Here is a 27,724-nt window from a genome sequence, read left to right on the forward strand (position 1 = left end):
TGATTTTGTGATTAGCCTTCTTGGATTGGATGTGTGTCCTCAACAGAAAGGATTTCTCATCCTATATACTACCGGATTCACCAACTTGTCATACTGAACCTTCCAGTCATTGGCTTTCTTCATTAGCATTTGTTCCATCTTACTGATATTCCCCTCCCATGTCTCTTCATCATCAGGCAAACTTCTTAGAATTACTCTGATCAGTCTGCTTGTTAAATAGAATTTCTAGCATATGTACCCTGTAGACTCACGTGGCACATTACTGATTACATCCTCAAATTTGCTTTTTAAATGACCTCATTTCCCATTTTTTTACAGCTATACACTCAATACACATGATTCATTTGCTTCATAACACACTCTGCAGTGTTCACGGCAGGTCCGTAGCATGAAATAAACACTGGCTCCACATCACATCATCTCATCTCATCTCAAAGTTTCAACCCATTTCTTACATGGAAACCGGCTTCCACTGTCAACGACTGCTCATTTCGGCATATACACATTTATGAGGTAATCCTTCTCATCTCATTTCCAGCTATCTTACTGCTCCTGGCCTTTTTCCATGGGTACAATTTTACATGTTTTGAGAAAAGGTTGACAATAATCGTCCTAGGGACTCAATCACTACTGTCTCTTTAAGCCCTTTCAGTAACACAAGGTGCATGAAATCTTTATGTTACATGATAGTAGACTTGGTATTCTAACAAATTTCGCACTTACACAACAAATGTTGTGTTCTCTTGGCTACATTGAAAAATAAACAACCCATCTCATTTTTTTCAGGCACTTCTTGGGTCCAAAGTATACACTACTACAGCACGTGTTACACATAAGGTGGTGGTTTGTCGTTCTTTGGTAAAATACCCCTTCATGTAATAGATATTACATTTGGATTTCCTCACCCCATGTGCATCTGTACTTCCTTTTCACCAATGATAGACATTAGACAGCATTCACTCATGGCATAAGACTTTCAGTATTTTGGGGATGTTCCTTAATGAACTAAATATTTCATTAGGAGAATCATGTCTTCCAGTGTCATCAGGCATGTTTTTCATCTTTACAAGGTTACCAGTAAGTGTGAGAGTGCATTGGGTACCAAATTCTTTTGTCCTAGTTTGTTTTGCAACCCAAAACTGAATTCTCGCAGCACTTAGGTCCATTTTGGTAACCGACCCTTTTGTAGTTTGCTTGTTAATAGGAATGACAAAGCTCAACAGTTAATTATCACTATGGATTTCCAGCCTGCTAGATAACAGCAGAACTCTGTGAATGCAAACAGTATTGCCAGTGTTTCCTTCTCTATTGCTGGATACTTCCATACATAGCTAGTCAAAATTCTGTCCCTGAAAGCTATCGTCTTTAAGTTATCATGATCACCTTTTTTATTGATTTGATACTCCCATGCCATAATTGGGTCCATCACAGGGTAAGATCTGAGGTGGTTGGCATACAGATTAAAGCTGTTTTAATCTGTTGAAATACCTTCTCACAATCTTCCATCCATTACCTCAAACTACTGTATTTTGCTTAAGTAGGTTGTGCAAGGCTTTGCTGTTTAGCATTTGATTATCTATGAAACAGCAGCAGAAGCTGTACAAGCCATGAAAGCTCCCGAATTCCTTGTTACAACTATGTATCAGTAAACCATGTACTGCCTCCCAAGAATTTTGTTTCCTGGTGATTTCTGATTTTCTTAGGATCCAATAAGGTCCTATGATTTCAAATGTCTGAAAAATTACCTAAAATATTCTCTCCATGTACTGCTTTACATCAGAATTTCAGCCCAAATGGAAGTATATGATATTGATAGCACCACTCTTTGTATACGAGTGTGGTGTACTGTCTACATTATGGGTCCAATAACACCTGATGGTACTCTAAGTCAGTTCCAGACCCATAAACACTTTAGCGTCATTGAAATTCTGCTGCAACTCTTTGGTTCAAATGGCTCTGAGCACTATGGTACTTAACTTCTGAGGTCATCAGTCCCAACTCTTTGGTATTTTCCAGTCAATCTCACTTAAATTAAAAAAACTGATTTACTTAAATTCTTCTCTTCCATTGAGTAGTGTCACTTTATTCAACTGAGTCAGAATTGGAGGTGAATTACATTCAGTTTCACTATCGAGTTGTATTCTTTCTAGCTCCTCTCCCTTTTATATCTGAGGTGTTGAGTACTGTCTGGTGAAATTTTGCCCTTTCCTGGTGTCAATTTTTTTCAACTGAAAATCAAAAGTATTGATTGACTGATTTTTTATCTGGTGACGTTTCATTACATTATCTACAGAGTGTGTACTTGTCACACAGAACAAGTCAACTTAATCTAAAACATTTTTAAAATGTATTTGTAGTAGGACTAAGATTTTTCCCACAAAAAATTTTTCCTTTTAGTTTGGTTATGCTAGCATGGTTTTACTTTTGAAATGTGAATGGAAATGTTAAATTTGTAGACAACCTTAATAGCAGGATGTTGTGAACTGTGTTGCAGATGGGGAGTGTACCATAACTCCATCTTTTTGGAAAAAAGGGGAGAAGTGGGCACTTTCCTGTTGCTGTAATTCCCCCAAACACTTGTGAAAAATAAAGAGCTTCTCATCAGGCCATGAAGGCCCCAGGGATGTCTACTAACTGCTGTGTCATCCTTTGTCTTGCAGCATCTTGCAGATATAGTACAGAGGGGCATTTAGTCAACACACTGCTTTCCCAGCCATTTTGCAGACTTTCCAGACCATGGAGCCACCACTACTCAGTCAAGTAACTCTCAATTGGCATCGTGAGGCTGAGTGCACCCCATACCAGACCTCCTACCGAGGAAAAAATGCTTGGCACTACAGGGAATCGAACCCGGGTCCTCTGCATGGTAGACATCTCTGCTGATCATTCAATTACAGAGGCGGATTGTGAAGAGTACTTGGTGCCTGTAACAGAGAATATTACCTGTACGTTCGGCAGCAGATAATAAAGTCATTTGTTAAGATGCAATATCATACATTTTCTGGAGGTACGAACAACAGCATTTCAATGTTATAAAGTGTTCATTTTATAACTTTCGTAGCTGTAATGTACTCAATATGGCTGATTTAGTGCTCAGTTAAATTTAGCTGGAGAACAGGTGTCCACTGTAAGTTTCTTCCCCTTCTCTTTCTTTAATCCAGCTGCAAATGGCTAGAAAGAAATTTAGTTACAAAGCTGTTGTAAGTCTGCTTTTTCAGCACCAAATACACTACAAATAAATCACAGAACTTCTTGAGTTGGATGCTTCTTGGTCAATACTGCATTCTGGAAGTTAGTTGAAAAACTTACATGTTGATGCAGGATAACATTGTAAGTTCAACTGGGAAACATCCAAGTATAAACCACATTCTCACATCACTGATATACCTTCAGTTTGTTGACTAAAGACACAGCTGTTGGTTGAATAGTGAATAAATATAGTACAGCATTAGGCAAGTAAGAATGACATCCAAATCACAGTCCAGGAGGAAATCATGGAATATAGGGTCATTGTCATTAGGTACACAGAAGTGCTTGCTGTAAACATCAGGTAGTTGCAACACATGAAAACATGTTGGTCCATGGTCGGCCTTCAATCTGTTGTGGTTACATTGTCATGTGACCTGGCACCAGGGCATGTATACTTTTATGCCATGCCTAGCAACCTTGTCAGACATATTGATTGATCCATCCATACGTCCACTGGGCTAACAAGAGCATCTTTTAGATTTTAGCATATAGCATTTGTGCAAATAGCTCTTTATCAAAAATTTACAGAAACTGCCACAAAAATTATACAGCCAACTAGAACTTGGTCTGTGTATAATGGCAGTTACTGTTACTACATCAAAATGTCTGAGCAATGAAGAGCAAAATTAGTTATTAATGACTTCCTTGTGTTGAAGTGCTACATTCATAGCCATCATAATTGGCCTCCCTGGACATGTGGCACAAATATATCTAATTTTTTTTGTGTTTAGCTTATTATCTTACTTCTGTGGATTAGTTGTCACATTTAGGGATAGCTGCAAAGACAAGAAATTCAATGCCAGTACTACAGTATCCTACCAGACCACCAACAAGCATGTAGTTTTGACTTTTTCTTTTCTTTTATTAAAGGTCATAGATCACAACACAAAAATGATACAGTCCTACAAATTGAATCATTTACTATAATCAACTGACTTGGCAACAGGCGACTACAAATTCTTATTGCATCTAAAAGAACATCTCTGTAGCAGCAAATGTATTACAGAACTGGCCAGTCTTACAGGAACAGGAGGAAATAACTTTCTCAATAACTATCAAACTGTTACACAAAAGAGATGAGGACTGTGCTATTATGTACAGAGTTACTAACATAAGTAAATGTGGTGCACTAAACCACTGGCAGTTACAGCAGGGTGTGAGCATTGTGTGTTTTCCCTCATTTAGGTACCTAAGTTCATTCTCAGTGCATATTTATCACAAGCTACAAAGTCACTTGTTAATTCTGTTTTAAATTTTTTCCTGAATGTAGTTGTTGCTAATATGTATAAGTAACACATAATTCTGAACTTGTTATTTACTGCTGTTCGGCTTCTATTTTCAGAATACACATTACCTCACTAAGTTATAGAAAGATAAGACTTACTGCAAATGCTCCATCATATCTTTAAGGGCAGGACACGCCTGTTTGTAAGTTAATTCATAGCCATATCCATCAACCCAATAATACTTCAGATCTTCAGAATACTCAAACACCTGAAATTAGAAAAAGAGAATGATTTTTCACCTATATGCAGCAATTACTTATTTAGTCTTTCCTTGTTACAACATGCAACTTAAATTCTGACAGAAGCTGGCGTTAACAAAAAATAAAACTCATAATTGCTATATGCAATTTCAAATATTGGTGGCATCACCTATATGCAGCAATTACTTATTTAGTCATTACAGCTACGAAAGTTATAAAATGAACACTTTATAACATTGAAATGCTGTTGTTCGTGCCTCCAGAAAATGTATGATATTTCATCTTAACAAATGACTTTATTATCTGCTGCCGAATGTACAGGTAATATTCTCTGTTAAAGGCACCAAGTACTCTTCACAATTTTTTCTGTTCTTTTATTGTGAATTATGATTTATTTGTCTCATAACATACAGATTTTAATCTTCTGATCGGAGTATAGGAGACATATCAAAAACTGAGTATTACAACTTCACTGGTTCAAAATTACAGTTAATGAGATAGTACAGTTAATTTAGGTTCACACACGGGATGTTCTTGGCTCTTGGTTTGTTCTAAATTTTCTTTCCCATATACTGGGGAATCTAAGCACATAAGATTAAATGATGAGCAGTGAGCACAAAATGATCTTTATTTCTCATAGTATATGAATTAACAAAATAGTTTTCCTCAAATAATAATTCTAAATATATACGTAAAAAGATGATATATCTAAAAACAAAGATGCTGTAACTTACCAAACGAAAGCATTGGTATGTTGATAGAGACAATAAACACACAAACACACACACAAATTTCAAGCTTTCGCAACCCTAGGTTGCTTCATCAGGAAAGAAGGAAGGAGAGGGAACACACACACACACACACACACACACACACACACACACACACACACGCAGACATATGTAAATGCAAAGAGGTTGGGCAGAGATGTCAGTCGAGGCGGAAGTACAGAGGCAGCCTTTGTTTGTATATGTGCGGATGGATGTGTGTGTGTGTGTGTGTGTGTGTGTGTGTGTGTGTGTGTGTGTGTGTGTGTGTGTGTGTAAGTCTTTCCGCTCCCATGATTGGAATGACTCCTTACCCTCTCCCTTAAAACCCACATCCTTTCGTCTTTCCCTCTCGTTCCCTCTTTCCTGATGAAGCAACCTTGGGTTGCGAAAGCTTGAAATTTGTGTGTGTGTTTGTGTGTTTATTGTCTCTATCAATATGCCAATGCTTTCGTTTGGTAAGTTAGAGCATCTTTGTTTTTAGATATATTTTTCCCACGTGGAATGTTTCCCTCTATTATATTCATATCATTAAAAAAATGATATCATAGATATGTAGGGAAGGAAGTTAGAATTATTCAGCATCAAATCATCTATTACATTTATGCAACAACGTTTAACCAACTGTCTAAATAACATTTTCTTCTAATTCACCTAATGTTTGATACCTATTTCACCATAGCTTGATGTTCATTGTAACTAAAATATACTACACAGGTATACCTTAAGGTCTTCTTCTGAGAAAACAGAACACCAAGGAGAAACACCCCTCTTCTCCCAGGCAGTTTCAAAGGTGCACGTAAGGTACATCACCTCTGCGTCAGCTATAATAAAGAAAAAAGGTAGCAGAGGATTAATTCCAAGCTAGACAAACAATGAAAAGAGTCACAGTAAGCAGTCTTGTATAAATGGGGTGCTGAGCAGTAGGCAGACATATTCAGTCATGTTTATGAGCTTATCACTCAGTGCTTCAATTAGATGATAAATGGTTACCTATAAACTTTCCAATGCAAATAAATAACTCCTTTACACAGTGAATACAAGGAAGGTCATATAATGTCACATATGGTCTAAAATGAAACAAACCTTAGTGACAATAACAAATACTTCCTGAGGCATTACAATGGGCCTTCTCTGAAAATTATCTAGAACACAGAGTTCAGAATCCCCCTCATGATGAGAATACATTGGATCTAATGGTAACAAATACACCTAAGCTCTTTGAGACTGTCTAGAATGAAACTGGTATCAGTGACTGCGAGGTAGTCATAGCAACACTGATTACCAAAATACAAAGGGAAACTGAAACAAGTAGAGAGATTTGCATGTTTAGTAAACTGAATAATGTGGCAGTAGTGTCGTATCTCAATTAGACACTTGAAACTTCTAACTCATGGCAGGCTCATGTACAGGAACTATGGCTCAATTTAAAAAATAGTTGACCATGCACTGGATATATGTGTACCTACCTTAACAGTTCAGTAGTATACAGTCACTGTAAAAAAAAAAAAAAAAAAAAAACATAGTTTACTGCATAATAGGTGTGAAGCAATGCATACATAGAGAGATGCTGAATGAAATGTGTTTGGCTGTCAAGAGGGCAATGTGTCAAGCCTTCAATGTCTGTGGAGCATAATTTCATTGAAAGATCTTTCAAAAAATCCGAAGAAATTCTGTTCGTATGTAAAGGTTGTTAGTGGCACCAAAGTCAGTGTCCAGACATTCAGGGACGATACAGGAATTAAACTGAGAGAGCAAAGTAAAAGCAGAAATGTGTAACTCCATTTTTAAACATTATTTTACAACTGAAAACTGAGGGGTAATGTCCCAATTTAATTCTCGCACCACTGAAAAGATATGTGAAATAGATATGTCCTAGTGCCACTGAGAAACAGCTGAAGTCATTAAAATCTAACAAAGCTCTGGCACCTGATGGAATCCCTACAAGATTCAATACTAATCCCTCGAATAGAAGAGTTTCCCCCCTGCCCCCCCCCCCCCCCCCTGTCCGATAACAGATAAGTTTGCATACAGACATAATTTAAAGTGTAGTGGTGATAGAATTTGTAATCACAGTTATCAAGAATAAAAAATTTAATTCATGAAAAAGAAGGTAAATATCATCTACAAACCGTTATTCTATGTACCTTCATAAAACGAATAGTGTGTGCCACATCCAGTGCATAGCGATTTTTTCGCAAATTAACAATACTGGGCAAATCTGCTACTATCACGGTCCGAACGATGCGAGATATTTCGCCATCAGCTTGTGTGTTAAAGAGGTTCTCTAAGCGACCAGTTTGTAAGAAGATGTCATACTGCCACTGTTGTTCAACCTTCTCATTCTGAAAATGTTTCCAAAAAAGCTTACAGCGATTGTGAGTACTTTAGCTGCCAGAGAGACTGAGTTTTCATTGCAAGTCGTAGCAGTTTTCTCCAACTTTGCCTTGCATTCTCTGACAACCGGAGAAATGGATGGAAACCTCCAAACACCAACTCATCCTGTACCTAACCCGTTCTCTCCTTACAGCAGCCACGAAGAAAACATATTTTATCTATAGTCAAATTTTTTCAGATTTTTACATTAGGCAGGTAAAAAATTTTAAAATCTATGCATCTAGACAAAAAATTAAAAGAGAGTTTAAATGCAGTATCTGTGTCAAAGTCAAAGGTCAAATTAATTAATCTTTCTTTATGATTAGCAGTTCATTTTAGTCTATAATGACCTCACTGTCGATGGGACATAAAACTCTTATCCCCCTTCCTTAGAAAAAATAAAATTAAATTAAATTAATAAATAAAAATAAATAAATATTACCTTGCAGCATTGTTAAGCACAATCTAATCACCGAATATACAAAACATTCATACACTAGTTTTTAAGTACGCAATATGACCGTGAATCTTCAATCTGCATAGTTTGCTGCTAGAATAGACCAAGTAACACATCTTTGTTAGCACCGGCACTTATGTATAAAACTCCGTGAATTGCAATCATTCCATTAACATCTCGAATGTGGATAATTGTAAGTCTACATGCAAGTATCCCTTCTAGTGTTGTGTCATCCTTGTGAACGTGTTTTTGAGAATATGCTCACATATACAGTCATTAACTTATGAACTTTGATCAATAAATATGTATATAGACCTTATTATGTGTGAACTCTGTGAACACACAATCAGTGTTATTTGAAATTGGAAGGTAAAGAGGCATTAGTAATGAACTTGTTCAAAAGCTAGCACTGGAAAATTGTACTACAGTCTGATATCAAAGAGCACGATCACTTGATTGGTTGACTCAATGACAAACAATGAACTGATAGGTTCAAATGGCTTTAAGCACTATGATGGGACTCCCATCATGCACTGGTGTTTCTGATCACAGTGCACTTTCAGCTCTCTGAGACTGCAGATGTGTGTGCAAGTTGTGCTTGCGTGAGTGTGTGTGTGCGCGTGTGTGTATGTGTGTCTACTGCTGACAAAGGCCATAATGGCCAAAAGCTATGATTGAATGAATCTTTTTATTGCGCCTATCGCGGCTCAGCATCTCTGCTATATGGTGAGAAGCAACTTTCCTTCTCTCGTATTGTTACATTCCATCATGGATTTTCCATTGTTTGATTTTCAAAATGAGTGAAAGACAGTGTGATACATATTGACATACAGGGAGCAGAAATTAGTCGAAAAAAGTGTTATTAAAGAGTGAGTTTTAAAGAGTGAGCTCTGCAAAGACAGTGGTTTTAAATCAGAGATAAATTCAATTTTTTTTGTTTTTATGAAGTGAATGGCAGTTAGGTAATTTACAAAACGTCAAGTACTTCCCCTACTTAGTGCTGCAATAAGAGTGCAAAAGTTGTTCCAAAGCAATGGAAAGGGTAATATCAAACCTGAATTGTATGAAGAAAATCAGAGGATACAAGAAATATATGAAACTAAAGCACCTTGAGTCATTTTTAGTGCAGTTCATGAAACAACGTTAAAGAAGTTGTCAATGGTAGGCTTTAAGAAAAGAAAAGAAAAAAAAGGCAGTAGAGAGATTAATTTTAAGTTGGGCATGAATGGTATTGATATTAAAAAGGAATTTATAAGTGAAATTAGTAACTTAAAATCAGATTTGGACAAAAACATTCTGTGAAAGTTTGTTAGGAAATAAGTTACTAAAAGTTGTAAAGAATTTGGAATCAACCTCAAAGACAGTATTAACCCCTATACTAATTGAAATATTAGCGAGAGAGAGAGAGAGAGAGAGAGAGAGAGAGAGAGAGCATGGACATCAAGAGAACTGAGTAATTGGTTTTAATTTCAAAATCAGCTAGGGCGCAATCCCATATGACCCCATCAACAACCATTCACCAAGTATATTATTTCTGTTGCTTATTTTTGTCAGGTCTTACATATGCATTTCGTTAGTGTAAACTGATTAGTCATCAACATATTCCTCATATATTGAACCTCATTAGTACCGGGAGAGCTTTTCAAGTGATTACTGGAGAACAAATGAGCTCTACCAGAATTCTCTACAATCGGCTATCACAAGGCTCAGTTCTTGCTCCACTGTTCTTCAATCTTTATATTTCTGACATCCCAAACACTTAATCTAGGAAGTTTGGCTATGCAGACGATTGGGCTATAGCTGTGCAACACGAATCATTCGAGGCTACTGAAGACACCTTGTGCTCTGATTAGAAGCTTCTGAATGGCTATTTCTGCAAACGAAGATGGCAGCTGAATCTGACTAAGACTGATGTACCATGCTTCCACCTTTGCAACCACTCAGCAAGAAGACAGCTTAATGTCATCTTTGAAGTGGAACGCCTTAGCCATAACAACTACCCCACATACCTAGGAGTCACATTGGATAAGACGCTCTCTTACAAGGACCACCTGACAAACACTACAGATAAAATGAGGACAAGAAACATCATCATCTATAAACTATGCGGCACCACTTGGGGTTCCACAGCAAGCATACTCCGCACATCAGCAGTTGGGCTACTAAATGACACCATGTGCAATATCAGTGACACAATAAAATCTATGCCCACTGTATGGCTGCCAACCCTGAGCCACATACCACCCCCAGAAAAGGCGAAAAAACGCTATTCTCATTGAGTTCAACGAGATAACTAATAACCCTCAGCTGCCCATACACAGCGGCATGGCTGACTTGGAGAGCAGGAGACTTAAATCGAGAAGACCAGCATTACTCTACGCTAAAGAGATGACTAACTCCAACTTCAATTTCGACAGTCTGTGGAAACAACACTGGCAAGAACACTGCCCACCAAAATGCCAAAGTTTCATGACAGCTGAGAAACTGCTTGGCTTCATCAAGTCACGCAAAGTATGGGTAACTCTAAACTGCAAACGTTCTGGCCATGGAAGATGTGCTGACGCCCTCTACAAATGGGGAACAATACCAACACCAAATTGTGACTGCGGCACTGAAAAATAAACAGTCCAACACATAGTGGAAGAATGCCCAGTTTGAGCCTACAAGGGAACCTTCAACGATTTCCTTGCTGCAACAGAGGAGGCAATTGATTATATTAAATGTTTTGATGTCACTCGCTAATTAATCTATGTAGAAAATGTGTAAGGATTGTGATGTATGCCATACAATAAATAAAATAAATAAATAAGTACAATAACACAAAAGACAATTTACAGCATAACAGTATCCTGAAAATAAAATTTGTAACAGTACAAATTACTTCAGCATTTTAAACAAATTGTTATATTCCTTCAATATAACCACTATTTTCAATAAGTTATTAAATTATTTTCAGTTACAGTGCCACATTGTTTCCCAATTAATTACATAGTCCATTACAGCAAAAACTACACTCTATGTTAAGTATGTTTAATTATGTTTTATTGTCATTGTTTCATTAAATTTCTTTCCTTACAAACTTGTAAATTGAAGAAGTGCAATCGCTTAATAAACTCTCCACATCAGCAGCAACAGGCCACATCAGTGGCAGAGCCATTGCTCAGCTGTAATCATTGCTTTCTTCACCATGGACAAAGTGCAGGCACACATCAGCTTGTCTGCTAAACTAACCTACTTATTTAAGTTCAAGATCACTGCTCTTACAGGAAGCCGAGATAAACCTTACTTCCTATGGATGCCATCATGTGCTCTTACTAGAAAAACCTTCAGTTTGTTTTAGTCACTCACAGTTAAGTCACCCATCCACTAAATTTGCTTGTGGTAGCTGGCAGACTGATGACCATAGATGTTAAGTCCCATAGTGCTCAGAGCCATTTGGTAGCTGGCCCCAAAGTGGACAAAGTTTCTCAGATAGACTTCTTTCCATGTTTTTGGGTTTATTGTTCACAAAATAGTACACACCAAGCAATCTGAAGGACTTGTCACTGTAAAAATTATCTCTGATGGATACATTTGAATCTTCTCACTTACCACCAGATGAAGGATTTCAAAACTCATGTTCAAAGCTTCCCCAGTACCCCTGTCTCAAAAGAACACCCACAAAATAGAGCTGCGCATACTCACTCTTACAGCATGTTAACACCTATTCCTGATAGTTAATGAATTACATCCCTGGTAACATTAGGCAAGCCTAGCAGCACTTTTAGACTTTGTGGTGGCTTCAAAGTGTTGATAAACGCACATGGTGAAAAGAAAACTTGCGCCCTGTTGTCCCTGGGTGAGTTTATTGCAAAATTAGGTTAACACACTTTATTCAGTAAAATTGACTTCCCAGAGGCATATTTTCAAGTTCTGTTGTACACATCATCACAAGCTTACCTAGTGCTCAATGCGCCATAAGGCCTCCACCCTTTTAATCTGTTACCTTTCATAATCTCATCAGCATTTTATGAATCATTTACTATAAGGTACCAAACTGTGCTAAATACCTCAATGATATCTAGCTTACAGGCATGACTCCAGAGTATCACCATCACAACCCCAAACTTTTGTTCTATATACTTCAGATAATTTTTTTTCGACATGTGTATAGTTTAAACTCTTGAAAAAAGGAATGGAACCAATTAGCGATTACATTGCTGTGATTGATAAAATGCACACTCCATGAATATAAAAAAAATGAGTGTTACTGGACAAGATCAACTATTATGGCCCCTTCATTGGAAAAGTAGCTGAGTTCTTTCAATCGTTGCACAAGCTGTGACACCAAGGCATATGTTTTGAATGGTCAACTTGCTGTCAACATGTAAGACTGCCTTAGGAGGACACTGTTAGAGAGATTCGAGTGCACACGGAGCCTTTTCGCCAGTCGTTCTTCCCGCGAACCATACGCGATTGGAACAGGAAAGGGAGGTAATGACAGTGGCACGTAAAGAGCCCTCTGCCACACACCATTGGGTGGCTTGTGAAGTATAGATGTAGATGTGCTTGGTAACATACACCCCTGGTCTGCTGCTGGTAGTAGTGGCTGATGCATGCACCCACAGTACAGGTGCGGTGTCTTTCATAAGTACTTCTAAGGGTTTATTCGCCTCCAAGTAATGCTATTCTAAAACAAAATGGAAGGCCCTTCACTACCATCTATGCAATGCAGCAATTTAAATTATTCCTATATGGACAGAAACTTCATACTGTCATGGTTCATCGACTGCTGATCACCATCTTTGACCCTAAGCATAGCTTGCCAGACTGGATCAGCCACTGCATTGCCTCCAGCAGCAAGAATGTACTTGTCTAATTTTCACTACGCTATCTACTATCAGGCACCAACATTACACGCTAACTTGAGTGGGCTGTCCCAATTTCTTATGTGACCAGACCCAACTTTTGACCAATGCAAACTGGTTTGTTTCCAGTTTGATTCAGATCTGGATTCCAGCTTTCCCCTTAACATCAAGTGACTCTGCACCCTCCAACTGCAAGTGACAGCGTTATGCTGCTCCCCACTTTTTACCAAATGGATTAGACACACACCCCTCCCTGACCCAATCCATGCCCTTACTTGCCATGATCAAACAACCACATTTAAACCAAGGGGTTCTGTTTATGGGTCTCAGATGAAAACCACTGCTTTGTCCCAATTATGCCCTCTCTTCAACCACAAGCGCTTACCTCTAGCACTCTGCACACTGCCCTCTAGCACATGTCCCAAATGCAAAAATACCTGTTCTGGCATTGTGGATCTTGTTCACCAATGTTGCACCTGTCAGACTATCAAGCTGCATGCACTTCTCCAGTGGTCGGTCTCTTTCCTGACACTGTGGGGCAGTAGAGCATATCCACCTAGAATTTGCTGGACCATTTTTGAACTCAATGTGGTTGGTTGCGACATTCTTTTCTAACTACCCTTTCGTGTTTTGCGTGTCTCAGGTCCCTTCTACTCCTACTATTGAACCTTGGTAAAAATCTTTGCCCTTGAAGGCACCTCACACAAACTGCTTTAAGGTAACAAGATGGCATTACCTCCCATGACTTTGAACAGTTTTGTGTCCGTAACAGGAGTCAACAACTTTGTATCATGCCCTTCCACCTGGCCATCAACATTCATTTGGAATGCTTTCTCCTCACATTCCAAGATCCAGCTCTGAAAGGAAATTGTATCTAGCAATATACCTAAGGCCTTTTGTAGTTTTCTGGCAACTTACAGGGCCACCCCGATTGATGGCTGCACCTCAGCAAAGCAGCTTCATGGATGCCCTCACTGCACACCACCAGTATATGTTGTCTAGACCACTCCTTTCTGTTGGGCACCCCAATGTGGGTCCATGAGTTTGGACACTACTCAATCTGGATTAATGAGACAATGTACGCCAGGCCCTCTGCCCATGGCCATGTGCAGCACCATCAAAATCAACTTTGTCTCCATCATCCTGGTCAGCAGACACCTGCTTCTCTGGCCCCAGTGAACCATCTGGTCCTGTGGTGGCTCATAGACTTTCCATCAGCCTTGTCCTGCCTCAGTTTTCCACAACAGTGCCCATGGATACCGATCTGCTGCCCTTGACAGTGTCAGCTCCCCTGCAGCACCTGCTTCTTCTCCCCTGGCACTCACTTTTGATGTTTGGGGGGGGGGGGGGGGGGGGGGATGTAGTGGTTGCATCTAGTGTAACTCTGGACCAAATAGCTGTTGCAGTATTACAGCTGTGATGCCACTGCCCACATAGTACTTGCCAACAAGAGTGCCCTCTGATGGAGCCAAGCCTGCCAGAACCCTGCAGATAAGCCAGCCCAGTTCCAGTCTGAGACAGCTGATAATTCTATCACAGTGCTGATCCAGTGGAAGTGCTTGCCAGTCAATCTGTTGGTTTGGTTTTCCTACGGACTATGTTTGCAGATGTGTTTTCCTTGGACTTTGTAAGTAACCTGCTGCACTCTGACACAGTGGGAACTGGACTTCGGCTGCACTGCTTACTTAAAGATAGCTTGCACAACTGTAATTTGTCAAATAAGCCAGGGAAAGTCTCCATTAATTTTCAGTGTACATCGTCTTCACAAAACTCACTGCCAAGTTTTGTACTGCCAGGGTGGTACGAGCACCTTCACCAAAACAATGGAAGAAGTCAGAAGTTTTTGGACATACAGTATATTTGCTCTATCACTGTCAACATTTGTGCATAAACAATATAGTAAAACAGCTCTTACATAAGTCAATACGATGTTAAATTTTATCTGTTGTTGCGTAGTTTTGTGCCTAAGAATTTTTATGGGTAAGCCACCCAGTTTAAAATTCAAGTGTTCATTGCTTTTTCACACTAACTTTAAGTCACTCCATACAAAGTGGAAATACAATTGCCATTGCTTAGGTTACCAGAAGTGCATGGAAGAGATGGCATTCCCATCTCCTTCAAAAGACAGTTCAGATGTGGGAAAGAGCTAATGTCCTCCACTCCTGATCCCTCCCTGACAGGGCTACAGAACATAAACACTAACAGTCCTGAGAGTACTGTGAGATTTTCATTGCTGTCGGTCAGACTTATGAGGGTTGGAACTTTAATAGTGGCAACTATATATTTACAGCTCATACAAAATAGATATGTCTTTCAAAGTTTTACTGACCTTCAAAGTAGTCACCACCATTGTGTATAAGTCGCTGCCAGCAATATGGAAGTTATAGGATACTCTTAGCAGTGCCAGTTGTATTGACAGTTCGAACGGTGCGGTCTATTGCCCAACGAATTTGTAGCAGTTCTGAAGTGAATGCTGTGAAGTGTTTCCTTCAGTTTAGAAATCGAGTTGAAGTCACGAGGGCTTAAGTCAGGGTAGTGCAGTAGGTGGTATAGCACTTAGCAGACCAATCAGTCAAACAAATCAGTAACAGCTTGTACTGTACGTGCTTGAGCATTGTCCTCCAAAATGATGGTCAGGTCCTGCAGAAAGTGTCATCACTTCTGTCTCTAAGCTGGTCGTAGGTTGTGTTCCAAAAATGAGCATCACAGAGACAGAAGTGATGACACTTTCTGCAGGACCTGAACATCATTTTGCACGACAATGCTCAAGCACATACTAAAGGTTTATTCAGCACTTGCACATACAAGAGCGTGGAGCGAACTGCCTCCAGCCAGAACACATATGGTATATATACAGTTACAGAACATTCCAGTACAGTGATTCTTGACATTTGTGGATATTTCTAGAATGTACTCAAACTGAATATAGAAATTAAAATTTTACAGTTGTGGTGAGTTTTGAACTCACAACCCTCCATGCAACAGTCTAGTATCATAATCACTATACCATTGCGACTGTGCTACCCAGCGTCTTCTGCGACAATATAAAGGAAGCATGAATGGTCACAGGTTTGTTTGGCCTATGCGAGAGCATCATGGAGATGCTGAAAAAACTGAACTAGAAAATATCCTATAATAACGGCCATCCCACTCGTAAGGGGCCCAAGGAAAAGTTTTAGAAAAATCTTAATAAATGAGGATATGAAACCATATTTGTGTATGACCTACCTTTACTGTTGAGAAATGGTGTATTAAAAGAGGTACTGAAACTGCAATCCCTCCATCTGTACACACAGTCATCACACTACTGCATGTTCACGAATGCTGCTCTCAGATACTGGCAACGTACCATCAGACTTTGAAAAAATATCATTCACACAATTCTGAAGACTGCAAGAGCCGACAAGTGCAAGGATTTTCACACAGTCAGTTTAACTGCTACTGCACTCAAGTTGCTGACAAGAATAATACACAGAAGAATGGAAACGAAAATTGAAGATCTGTTAGACGACGTGAGTTCAGCTTTAGGAAAGGTAAAGTCACCGAGAGGCAGTTCTTATATTGCTGTTGATAATGGAAGCAAGATGGAAGAAAATCGAGACACATTCATAGAATTCATCAACCTGGAAAAAGCATTTCAAGAATGTGAAATCGTGCAAGATGTTCGAAATTCTGGGAAAAAAAACTATAGGGAAAGATGGGTAATATGCAATATCTACAAGAACCAACAGGAAACATTAAAAGAGTGGGAGACTAAGAACAAATGGGTGTAAGACAGGGGTGTAGTCTTTCAACTCTATTTTTGAGTTAGGTATCGAAGAAGCAATGAGAGAAATAGAAGAAATTTTCATGAGTGGGGTTAAAATTCATGGTGAATGGATATAAATAATAAGACTCACTGATGACACCGCTATTCTTGGTTAAAGGGAAGAAGAATTGCAGGATCTGTTGAATAGATTAACATTCTGATGAGCACAGAGCATGAGCAGAGAGTAAATTGGAGAAAGACGAAAGTAAAGAGAAGTAGCAAAAATGAGAATACTGGAAACCTCATATTGGAACTGAGGAATTCTGCTGCCTAGACAACAAAATAACCCATAATGGATGGAGCAAAGAGGACACAAAAAGCAGACTAGCACTGCCGAAAAGGGCACTCTTGGTCAAGAGAAGTCTATTAATATCAATCATAGATCATAATTTGAGGAAGAAATTTCTGAGGATGTCCATTCTGAGCACAGTGAAACACAGAGTCTGGGAAAACCAGAGTAGAAGAGAATTGAAGCATTTGAGATGTGGTGCTACAGAAGAATGTTCAGATTAGGTGAACCGATAAAATAAGAAATGAGGAGGATCTCCACAGTATTGCCAAGGAAAGAAATATATGGAAAACAATGACAAGAAGAAGAAAGGACAGGATGACAGGGCATCTGTTACGACACCGGGAAATAACTTCCATGGTACCTGATGGAGCTATATAGAGGGTAAAAACTGTAGAGGAAGACAGAGATTGCAATACATCCAGCAAATAACTGACGCTACAGGGATTATAAGTGCTACTCTGAGATGAAATGGTTGGCACAGGAGAGGAATTTGCATTGGCTCAAATGAAACCAGTCAGAAGACTGACTGGGAAAAAAAACAAAAAAGCTGATGATGGCATAACAGTCAAAAACTGGTTTGTGAAATAAATAATATGTATTTTAGAATACTGTACCAGTGTCACATGTATTTCATTCATAATGTACAAAATATTCTACAAAGAGCTGATGGAACAATCGATCAATGCAATACAAAGTGTTGTACTAATACAGCTTTGTAATAGGCATTGTGAATTCAAAGTCGACGGCAATGAGCTCCTGGCCCTGAAAGGAGGCAGATGGACTTGTTCAATGCCACATACATGGAGATGCTTTTTATATATGAAGTCTTCACGGGTTGTCAGCCGAGTAGAATTGTCATCTCGTAGAAACATTTCGATGGAATGCGTCTCCATCATCTTCAGGCAAAGTGTCAGGATATCGTCAGTCGCAGGCTTATATCTCTGCTGGACCGCTCTCCGCTCCCCGCAGCTGGCCAATCACGTACCCGCGGAATCGCCCGATGTGCCTGTATTGGCCGGTGGTAGAGGGGACGCGTGCAAGGGGTTCGAGTCCTGGCGTCCATCTCTGTCTGCTCCGTCCGTGGCCCTTGGTGGAACAGAACGTTCTTCTCTGATTTTCCTGATTGCAGGCTCCCAGGCTGTACTGAGATGGTAGCCACTGTCGCAGTTGATTAGGTTGTTGTGTAACCGTATTTCTATGGACTCCTTGATTACTGAGTCCCAAAATCCGTTTGTACTGCATATTTTCTTTGTGTCCTTGAAACTGAAGGTGTGCTTCTTGTCAATACTACGTTCCGCCACAGCAGATTTGTTTGTCTAACCCAAGCGTACATGCCTATGTGTTCACTGTGGCACTGTGAGATGCAACACTGTGTCTGTCCTATATATTGCATCCCACACTCGCATCCGATCTTGTACACACCTGGTGCCGTCAGACCTAGTGGATCCGTGGTTGAACCGAGAAGGTCTTTGATTTTTCCTGCTGCGCAGAAAACGGTCTTCACTTTATGTTTCTTGAGAATTCTCGCGATCTTGGATGTCGGAGGACCCGCGTATGGCAAAAACGCACAGCCCATTGCTTCGTCTTCATCCGGTCTCTCTTCTCTCTTCTTGTGGTCGGTCTTCAGACCTCTCCTTGTTTGTCTCACTGTATCCATTTTTCTTGAAGGTGTCCTAATGTTTCTATTCTCCTGGCAAACTTTCCTTATCGCAGATGGATCTGGCCCTGTGCACTAAGGTGTTGAGTACAGCATTGTGTTGTGCAGGGTGGTGGAAGCTATTGGCGTTAAGATAGAGGTCCGTGTGTGTTTTCTTTCTATACACCACATGTCCCAGCATGCCGTCCATGTTTCTTGTGATCAGGATATCCAGAAAGGGAAAGCTTCTGTTCTGTACAGGCGCATCGGGCGATTCCGCAGGCGCTTGATTGGCCGGGGCGGGAAGCGGAGAGCGGTCCAGCAGAGATATAAGCCCGCGACCGGCGATATCCCGACACTTCATCTGAAGATGATGGAGACACATTCCATCGAAATGTTGCTACGAGACGACGATGCTACTCGGCTGACAACCCGTGAAGACTTCATATATGAAATTCGCCGAGAAAGCCTGCACTCGCATATGGAGATGCTTTGTTTTCCCACATATCTTCATCAATGCAATTCACACACAACACTAACATGGTGCCACAGCTAGTGGCATAATATAGTGACACCTCAGTTGCATGTGTAAACACCAAGTTTTCAGTGGCATCCCAGGCAGACAGTCTCAAGCTTTTCATGTGTAGTGACACAGCTGAGAGGCACAGTGGTAGCGTGCTAGGCCCAACTCAGAGAGCCAGCTAGTTTAGATTTTTGTACTACGTCATTCTGTAATTCATAGTCGCTCATTAATTGTTAAGAATCTATAAACAAATCAATAATAATTTTTATTGATATTTAAATGAAAAATGCCTTCACTTTCCGAAGAAATCAGCATACATTTAGTTTGAAAATGTAGAATTTACTGCCACATAATTAGGATAAAATCAACACGTGGTAAGTCAGCCAATACAGGATGTTGAAACCTTCTTCTTCTCCTCCTCCTCCTTCACATATACAAGTATACTATTAATAAGGAGGCCTCACAGACTGGCACTCTTTGATTTTGTTCATACTTCAGAATTTGGAGGTTGGGGTCACCCAGCAGGTAGAAAATTGAACTCCAGTCCTTCAGGGTGCTGGTGCAATCTCGTGTAGGTGCAGATTTCCTTGTTCCAGTCCCTCCAGGATGCTCTCAGGACTATTCAGCCTGCAACCAAAGTGGTACCAGGGATCTTTCCCAGGGGTAAAAGGCAGATGGTGTGAAGGACCGTTCACAGATTGAGCACCATAGACATTACATTTTTCCTTAATACAGAATTTCAAGGTCAATGCCAGAATAGCAGTATCCTAAAGCAGTACAATGTACTTATCAAAAACAATGAAAAAATCAAGTTCAGAAGTTTGAAGATCTGAGATTTTTATTGAGCTTGTAACGTCCCCACAGAAAATACCCTCTACCACGCACCAATTAATCACGGTCAATCAAACCATCCACATTCATTCACTTTGGAAAAGTATCTGATCTGATTTTCTCGTAACATATGCGGCGACAGCTAGACGACGCCAAAGTATTTTCTAGCGCGTTTATTCTTTGAAATAACAGAGTGCATATATGCATTCTCCATGGTTGTTAGAGTGGTAACTAGGACAGCTTCTGGAGTAGGGATTGAGGGATTGACATATTTCTGAGAGATACATATTCTGATTTTCTTCTCGCTAAATCGAGCGAATTAACTTGTGTGCCACTAGCGGTTTGTTTGAATAGAAAGAGAGTGTAAACGGAAAATAATTAAGACGTGGAATCACCGGAGATCTGGACATGTAATGGAGATGGATTTAATACACAATTTCCTTCATAAATAAGGTTTGTGACTTTTTGTTCCAGAGTGAATGAACAAATGGGTTTTTCTGAACCATTTGATGATCACGTTGGTCCTATAATTAGTGGGGAAGTTTCAGCTGTGTCGAAGAGAGCCTGCAATCACTGATTCTGTGTTAAATCGTCCAAAAAGGCTTCGTACACATCTGGAATTCGCAATCTTTCGTAAAAGGAACAAATTGTCCACACGATTGATTCTCCCGACAGAATACAGTGTTTAACAGTAATAATAAGTGTAAAGATCTCTTACAGCAAGCCAGCCGCTGATTACCAAGACGAAGGACTCCACCAAAGATCCTATCTGGCTGATTTCACGTAATGAAATATTATATTAAAAACTGTACATAGATAAAGGAGAGAAAGAGAGAGAGCGAATGAAAATAGAGATAATATTAATAATCCTCCGTTAGTATAACTTTTCGCCTGTTGTATCACGGATCAGCCAAGACACAGGAGGCCCTTACATTACTGTATAGATTTATGTGTGAAGGTGAAAGGGTCTTAAAGACAACAGATACACGTCTATACAGACAAGACATTACACAAAGTTAGTGGCTAGCTGCATTCATCATCTATTCATAGAGGAAGAGACAACTTAATATCATCCTGTTAAAATGGCGACCGTGACAGGACACGTTTTTGGACGTTGCTGAAATAATTTTGTTCTCTGTTTCATGTCAACTACGACGAGCTAATCTAACTGACGCTTGGAAAAGAGAGGAAAGACTCGCAGGTGATATAATTGGATCTACAAATAAATCCGAAAGACAGGACGCTGGGCGCAGTGAAAAGGCCAGATCTATATTTTTATTATTATAGCTTGCTAGTATAGTTGAAGTATACGCTTTTTTGTTTAGTGTTATTGGATTTTTGAACATTGATTAACTCTGTTCATGGTAGATGTATTTTCATTGACCTGTCCCAGTTGCATTTATCTGTATATGTACATTAAGAAGGTAGACACAGAAGTACTTTTGTGTGAACGGAGTTACAAATAGCGACAGTAGAAGGGAGTTATATACAGTGACAGTAGAACATTTATATGGTTTTAACTAGGACAATGTTTAGGATGAGTCAAGCAGAGCAAAGCAGCACGCAACAGCCTTCAGCTGTTAGCACTGATAATAATGACGTAGTAAGAAGTGTTGTTGGACCGATGGCTACAGATAGCGCAATGGAACGCCCTGTAGACACGGCTGGAGGTGTAACAGCAAGTACACAGCAGGGATTAGATCCATTGGTAATTATCATGAGACAGATGCAGATGATAACCGAGAGCATGAATACTTTGAAAACCGATATTAACGCGAAATTAGCCTCAGTTACTGAAGGGCAAAATGATTTGAATACGAAATTAGTCTCAGTTACTGAAGGGCAGGAAAATCTGAAAACCGACATTAACGCGAAATTGGCCTCAGTTACTGAAGGGCAAAATGATTTGAATACGAAATTAGCCTCAGTTACTGAAGGGCAGGAAAATCTGAAAACCAATATTAAAGCACAATTAGTGACAGTCACTCAAACTCAAGAAGAAATGAAATTAGTCCAGACTGAGATTAAGCAGCAGTTACAAGACAGTTTTTCCGAATTAGAGCAGTGGATAGAGGCGAAGACCAAGGAACTCAAAGATCAGGCCAAAGAGACGGAACGAAAATTAACTGCACAAATAGAATTGGTAAAAGTACAATGTGAGGAATCTACTCACCACGTACGTGTCAAAATGAAGGAGTATGTGGCTATTAAGATAGATACTGTACGGGAACAAGTGGAAATGGTTCCGCAATTAATACAAAAGCAAGACGCCATGTCATGTGCAATTGCGCAACTTCCTGAATTGGCACGTACACAGGCTAACCTAAAGGAAAGCGTTGAACATCTGACAGAGCGTCAAGACGTTATAGACCAGCAAATTAACATATTAACGGGTAAATTATCCGAAATCACATCAGAAAACAAAAGGCTAATGTGTGAAAACGTTGAGCAAAATGTTAAGGCAGCATTCCAGAGTTTATCTGGCAAACAGGAAGAGAATTTGTTTGCGAAAGGACTTGAGGAGGTGCGACAGCAGTTAGGTGCTGATTTGGAGCATTGGAAACAAACGATAGAAGAGTCGATGCGCACTTCACAACAAAGCTCAGAACAAATGAATACAGGGCAGCAGCATAAGTTGGCAGCGACTATAGAGCCAGTTACTGCCCATTCGCACACAATGCCGACATGTGTAAGTAATTCAAACATTAAACTGCCACAAGCTGGTTGTTCGCGTGAATTCTTATCTAACGGAGATTACGAAACCCTTTGCCATGCCGAAGAAAAAATGATCAAGCATCAGCAATTCCAGATTTTTAACCCTGACAAAAGGGGGGTCCATCCAATTGTTTTTATTCGAAGTTTCAGAGGCGTGTTACCCAGAAATTGGTCGGAGTGGCAGAAGATCAGTTTTGTTACAGGATATATACAAGGTTCGGGGGCAATCTGGGCCTCGGACATGACTTCTGTTTGCTCAACATATGACGATTTTGAGAAGGCGTTTTTAGCAAAGTTCTGGTCAGAAGGGGTACAGGAACGCCTAAGGTAGGAGGTGCTCTACCCAGAGCCTTTCTCCTTTTCGAAAGGAAGCCTTAGAAAGTATTTCAAAAAATATATAAATAAAACGAGATACTGGGACAGACCTATGCCTTTGCCAGACATATTAAACATACCTAAGGCAAGACTACCAACTAGCATCCGGAATCAATTGATTTATGGCAACAACAAAGACTTGGAGTTGTTCCTCACGACGTTAGACCATATAGATATTATCGAAGAGAACAACCAGAAAGCCCGTAATAACAGATTCCAATATAGGGAGATAGAACCTCCGCCAAACGGTAGGCAAGGTGGAAGTATGTGTTATGCCAATGGCGATCAATCGACACTTAGAAGGAATGAACAGAGATCGTTAAGTAATGGAGAAACCCCTCAAAATCTCAATAGTAATCCCGGCAATGGTCTTGCAAGGGGCTATTCAAGGAACAACAGGAACGGGAAAAGATACAATCCCGTGTGGGGGAACGAAAGAAATTTCAGACCCCAAGCCTGGAATAATAACAATAATAGGAAGTGGAATCAACCGGGAGGAGTGAATTCAAATAGCCAACATCATTGGGAACGGACATCTACGAATCAACCGGTAATTACCGAAGTGACGGATGATGTCAACCAGCAGACAAATCAAAATCCAACAAACTTGTAAGGACCCACTCGTGCCCCGGAGGAGCGGTCAACAATTGGTTGAGGGGCAACAGGATATGTGTACCCATGTTAACGTATAATGATGGACGATTACTGGCAGATGAACTGACCGAGGACTTAGAACCACAAGATGAGGATAAGGAACAGGTGGCAGTAGCCGAAGTGCAAGTCATTATGGGGACCGTACCTATAGTGGCGGTTTTAGACACAGCTGCAACCACAAATGTTATTTCGGAGGCACTATTCAACAGGATCAGAAATATGAGACGAGTACCAATTTTTCCAGTTCAAAAATGCAGAATAATAGGCACCGTTGGGGCTCGATCGGCTAATGTAAAGGTGCAGTCACTACTTGGTGTGGAAGTCGGAAATGTAGCAATATTAAGCACATTCCTTGTTGTGAAAAATTTTGTGGTAGATTGCATTATCGGAGTCGACAGCCTACGTCAATACGGATGCAGAATAGATTTTAAAACAGGAAAAATTTGGTTGAATGTTAATAAACAAGAAATTGAGTTGGAGTTGTTGAAAAAAAAAAAGCCTTACGAGAAAATATAATTGTGGGATCAGTGTGCAAGTAATCAGGATGGCCCAAAATTCGAAAGAGCACGTAATTAATGAGTTCCAAGTCAAAGAAGATTTCGGTCAATTAGTGTTTGAAAAGTTAAATGAATCCGACTGCATTATCGAAGATCAGAAGAAGCAGCTCAATGAATTATTATTAACGTATGAAAACATAATTATTATGATGTTTTCGGCAACAGCATTAGTCAATGGATAAATGGAAACTTTAAGTCAATGGCTAAATTCCTTGCAGTACATCGTAAGAAAAAGGATGCAGGAAGCCATAGGGATTTTGTTTTCAAGAAGGAGAATCTTGGACGGTGGAACCTAACCAGTTCTTTTACAGGAAGAGTCTCCCTTTCGGTCATTGCTAATTCTTTTGGAATGATTGTTGCATGCGAAATCTGGTATCCCTGTTCCATCTACTCTTCCCATTGTGGGCCGCGTAGAAGACCGACTACAAATGTGGACGTCGGGGACATGCAAGATCCGGGGGAGTTTCAGCATCGCAAGATATTGTCCTGGAAACAAGATTGTAAAAAAAAAAAAAAGAAACTCGAGTTATTTATTGTAAATTTTTTTTGCTAGAGGCACAAATCACTCTTCTCCAAATCGTTATATAAATCGATCCCTATCTTTCCTTTAGAGATCAATTTCAAAATTATTTTTTCTCTTCTGTAGGCTTTCCTATCTTCTATGTGCCGTAGGCTGGGGGTCTAGGCTTGAGGTTTTCCAAGGTTTCCCTGCTTAAGAAAGTTCCCGAATGGGTAGACCCTGGTAACAGTCTCATGAAAGATCATCTTCCTTGGTTGTGCACAGCAAACATAACACCTTGATGCACGTAAAAGCAATACAGCCGCGGTACCTGTCTCTTCATTTCTTCTGTTTCCAATGTTTATTTTCTTCATCTGTCTTAAACATAATTAATCTTTTTCAGTCGGAGGACTGACATTCATCACTTCCGGGTTATCCACACTAATAGATAGCTTGCGAAGTGTGTTCGTTAAATCAAAATTAGGCTAACAAACTTCGCTCGCTGCGAGGGGCATTGTAACGTCCCCACAGAAAATACCCTCTACCACGCACCAATTAATCATGGTCAATCAAACCATCCACATTCATTCACTTTGGAAAAGTATCTGATCTGATTTTCTCGTAACATATGCGGCGACAGCTAGACGACGCCAAAGTATTTTCTAGCGCGTTTATTCTTTGAAATAACAGAATGCATACATGCATTCTCCATGGTTGTTAGAGTGGTAACTAGGACAGCTTCTGGAGTAGGGATTGAGGGATTGACGTATTTCTGAGAGATACATATTCTGATTTTCTTCTCGCTAAATTGAGCGAATTAACTTGTGTGCCACTAGCGGTTTGTTTGAATAGAAAGAGAGTGTAAACGGAAAATAATTAAGACGTGGAATCACCGGAGATCTGGACATGTAATGGAGATGGATTTAATACACAATTTCCTTCATAAATAAGGTTTGTGACTTTTTGTTCCAGAGTGAATGAACGAATGGGTTTTTCTGAACCATTTGATGATCACGTTGGTCCTATAATTAGTGGGGAAGTTTCAGCTGTGTCGAAGAGAGCCTGCAATCACTGAGTCTGTGTTAAATCGTCCAAAAAGGCTTCGTACACATCTGGAATTTGCAATTTTTCGTAAAAGGAACAAATTGTCCACACGATTGATTCTCCCGACTGAATACAGTGTTTAACAGTAATAATAAAGGTAAAGATCCCTTACAGCAAGCCAGCCGCTGATTACCAAGACGAAGGACTCCACCAAAGATCCTATCTGGCTGATTTCACATAATGAAATATTATATGAAAAACTGTACATAGATAAAGGAGAGAAAGAGAGAGAGCGAATGAAAATAGAGATAATATTAATAATCCTCCATTAGTATAACTTTCCGCGGGAGGCCCTTACATTACTGTATAGATTTATGTGTGAAGGTGAAAGGGTCTTAAAGACAACAGATACACGTCTATACAGACAAGACATTACACAAAGTTAGCGGCTAGCTGCATTCATCATCTATTCATAGAGGAAGAGACAACTTAATATTATCCTGCTAAAAGCTGTCTGAATCTGTGTGCATATTAGGATGGCTGTGATGTATCATTCTAACTCTGTGATAATAAGCTGCCTGATTCGAATCATAGTAGATGCAAATGTCTTATTTTAACTTTTAATTCTAGAATTATCATCCAATTAAAATAGTAATTGTGAAATATTAAATCATGCTTTATAATAAAAATAATATAATTTTACTTTTAATTACTAATCAGATGAAACTCCAAGTGTTTATAACAAAATCTTGTACACAAAATGTGAAACATCAACTAGAAAGCAATATACTTTATATTTAAATATGTAAGAATTTCGCATTTTTGTAGCAAATCTTATAATGAACACTTGCACTTTCATGTGATGAGGTATTAAGCCTCTTCCAAGAAACGGCGACCTTGTGATTGCAAGACTAGAAGAGTACGCACACAGCATCTTTTAACTAAATCTCTTATTACGGTGAAATGCAACAAACTCTAATATTGAAAGCAAATGTTGATACAAAGCTTCACTATGGTACAACCATGACATATGCAGAAAAGGGTCTTTTGTCATTCTGATGGAATATGCCATTTGGTACCCTGGTATCGGTATGACAACAGGGTTTACCATTTTGCCACATATGGCAAGAAATCAACCTCACTTCAACATTAACCAAACCAGTCCTCTAGTTATATCCAATAATTCGCTACTCAATGGTTTCAAGTAGTTGAAGAAATATGAATCTTTGATTCACTCTTTCCTGCATTCTTTCGCCAGGTCGTCTACAGACATCTACATCTACATCTACACCTATACTCTGCAAACAACCAAGAGGTGTATGGCAGAGGGTGTGTCCCATTGTACCAGCTATCAGGTTTTCTTCCTGTTCCACTCATGTATGGAGCATGGAAAGAATGATTATTTGAATGCCTCTGTGCATGCAGTAATTATTCTAACACTACCCTCACAATCCCTATGTGAACAATATGTAGGGGACTATAGTATATTCCTAGAATCATCATTTAAAGACAGTTCTTGAAACTTTGTTAATAGACTTTCTTGGTATAGCTTAAATCTTGTGTTCAAGAGTCTGCCAGTTTAGTTCATTCAGTCTCCCATGGATTAAA

The 27,724-nt window shown here is 39.5% G+C and overlaps 1 protein-coding gene across 1 annotated transcript in view; it reads right to left on the reverse strand.

The window, feature by feature from the left end:
- The window catches only part of LOC124607446 (multiple inositol polyphosphate phosphatase 1), a 206,396-nt gene that overhangs the window by 30,651 nt on the left and 148,021 nt on the right, over positions 1-27,724 (reverse strand). The window contains exons 7-8 of the mRNA XM_047139783.1: positions 6,226-6,326; positions 4,634-4,743 (exon numbers count right to left, since the gene is read on the reverse strand). Coding sequence (XP_046995739.1) covers positions 4,634-4,743; positions 6,226-6,326 — 211 coding nt within the window. The remainder of the gene's footprint in view (positions 1-4,633; positions 4,744-6,225; positions 6,327-27,724) is intronic.

Source organism: Schistocerca americana, chromosome 1, assembly GCF_021461395.2.
Source record: "Schistocerca americana isolate TAMUIC-IGC-003095 chromosome 1, iqSchAmer2.1, whole genome shotgun sequence".
Taxonomy (NCBI): Eukaryota; Metazoa; Arthropoda; class Insecta; order Orthoptera; family Acrididae; genus Schistocerca; species Schistocerca americana.